Raw genomic sequence first — 722 nt, 5'->3', positions numbered from 1 at the left:
GTTAGAGGGTTGAGTCTGCTCCTGCATCTCAGGAATCTCGGCGTCCTCGTCTGCTCCTCCCTGTGTGACATTGGTGGCATCATCACACCCTTCCTGGTCTACCGGCTCACCCACATCTGGCTCGAGCTCCCACTCATGGTGTTCGGTAAGAAATCCTCACAAAGGGCTTTAAAAGAAAATCTATTGTCCAGAGATCTCCATTTCTCCACCTCAAAATAGGAACCCAGAGGAAACACAGGCCCATTAAGAAAAGGAGTCAGCACCATGGAGCACCTGCGTGGGTGTCATCCCCCCATGCTCCCGGCCCCGTCCCCAGGTCCTCAGGGCAGCTATTGGCCAGCATTTCCCCTTCTGCTGCTGCCGGGGGAGTCAGGAAAAGGCAGGAATGTGCCACTGCCGAGCCCCTACCCTCCCTGCCTGCAGGACAGAAGGTGACAGGGACATGTCTAATTATCAGCAATTAACTCACAGAGGCAGATGCTGCACGTGAAGTCTGCAGACTGTGAGAGGAACTAGGGATCCTGGACACATCCACTCACTTTATGTCCATCCTTTTTCCACAGCTACAGACTGTGGGACAGCCCCTCTCCTCTGCATGTCCCCACAGACACTGGCAATGCCAAGGTGTGTTCAGACTCACGTGCACACATTCACCTTCTCAGGTTAATGGGAACACCTTGGTGTATCCAGTTCAGTCTCCTCGAAGACCCATTCTGAGCCAC

At 54.0% G+C, this 722-nt stretch overlaps 1 protein-coding gene across 1 annotated transcript in view; it reads left to right on the top strand.

Annotated features, from left to right (window-relative positions):
* SLC22A2 (solute carrier family 22 (organic cation transporter), member 2) overlaps positions 1–722 on the top strand; it is a 32432-nt gene that overhangs the window by 22181 nt on the left and 9529 nt on the right. The window contains exon 9 of the mRNA XM_008593999.1: positions 33–145. Coding sequence (XP_008592221.1) covers positions 33–145 — 113 coding nt within the window. The remainder of the gene's footprint in view (positions 1–32; positions 146–722) is intronic.

Source organism: Galeopterus variegatus, unplaced genomic scaffold (genome assembly GCF_000696425.1).
Source record: "Galeopterus variegatus unplaced genomic scaffold, G_variegatus-3.0.2 Scaffold9960, whole genome shotgun sequence".
NCBI classification, from domain to species: Eukaryota; Metazoa; Chordata; class Mammalia; order Dermoptera; family Cynocephalidae; genus Galeopterus; species Galeopterus variegatus.
The sequence above is the reverse complement of the archived record's forward strand: the minus strand, read 5'-3'. Positions and strand labels throughout refer to the sequence as shown.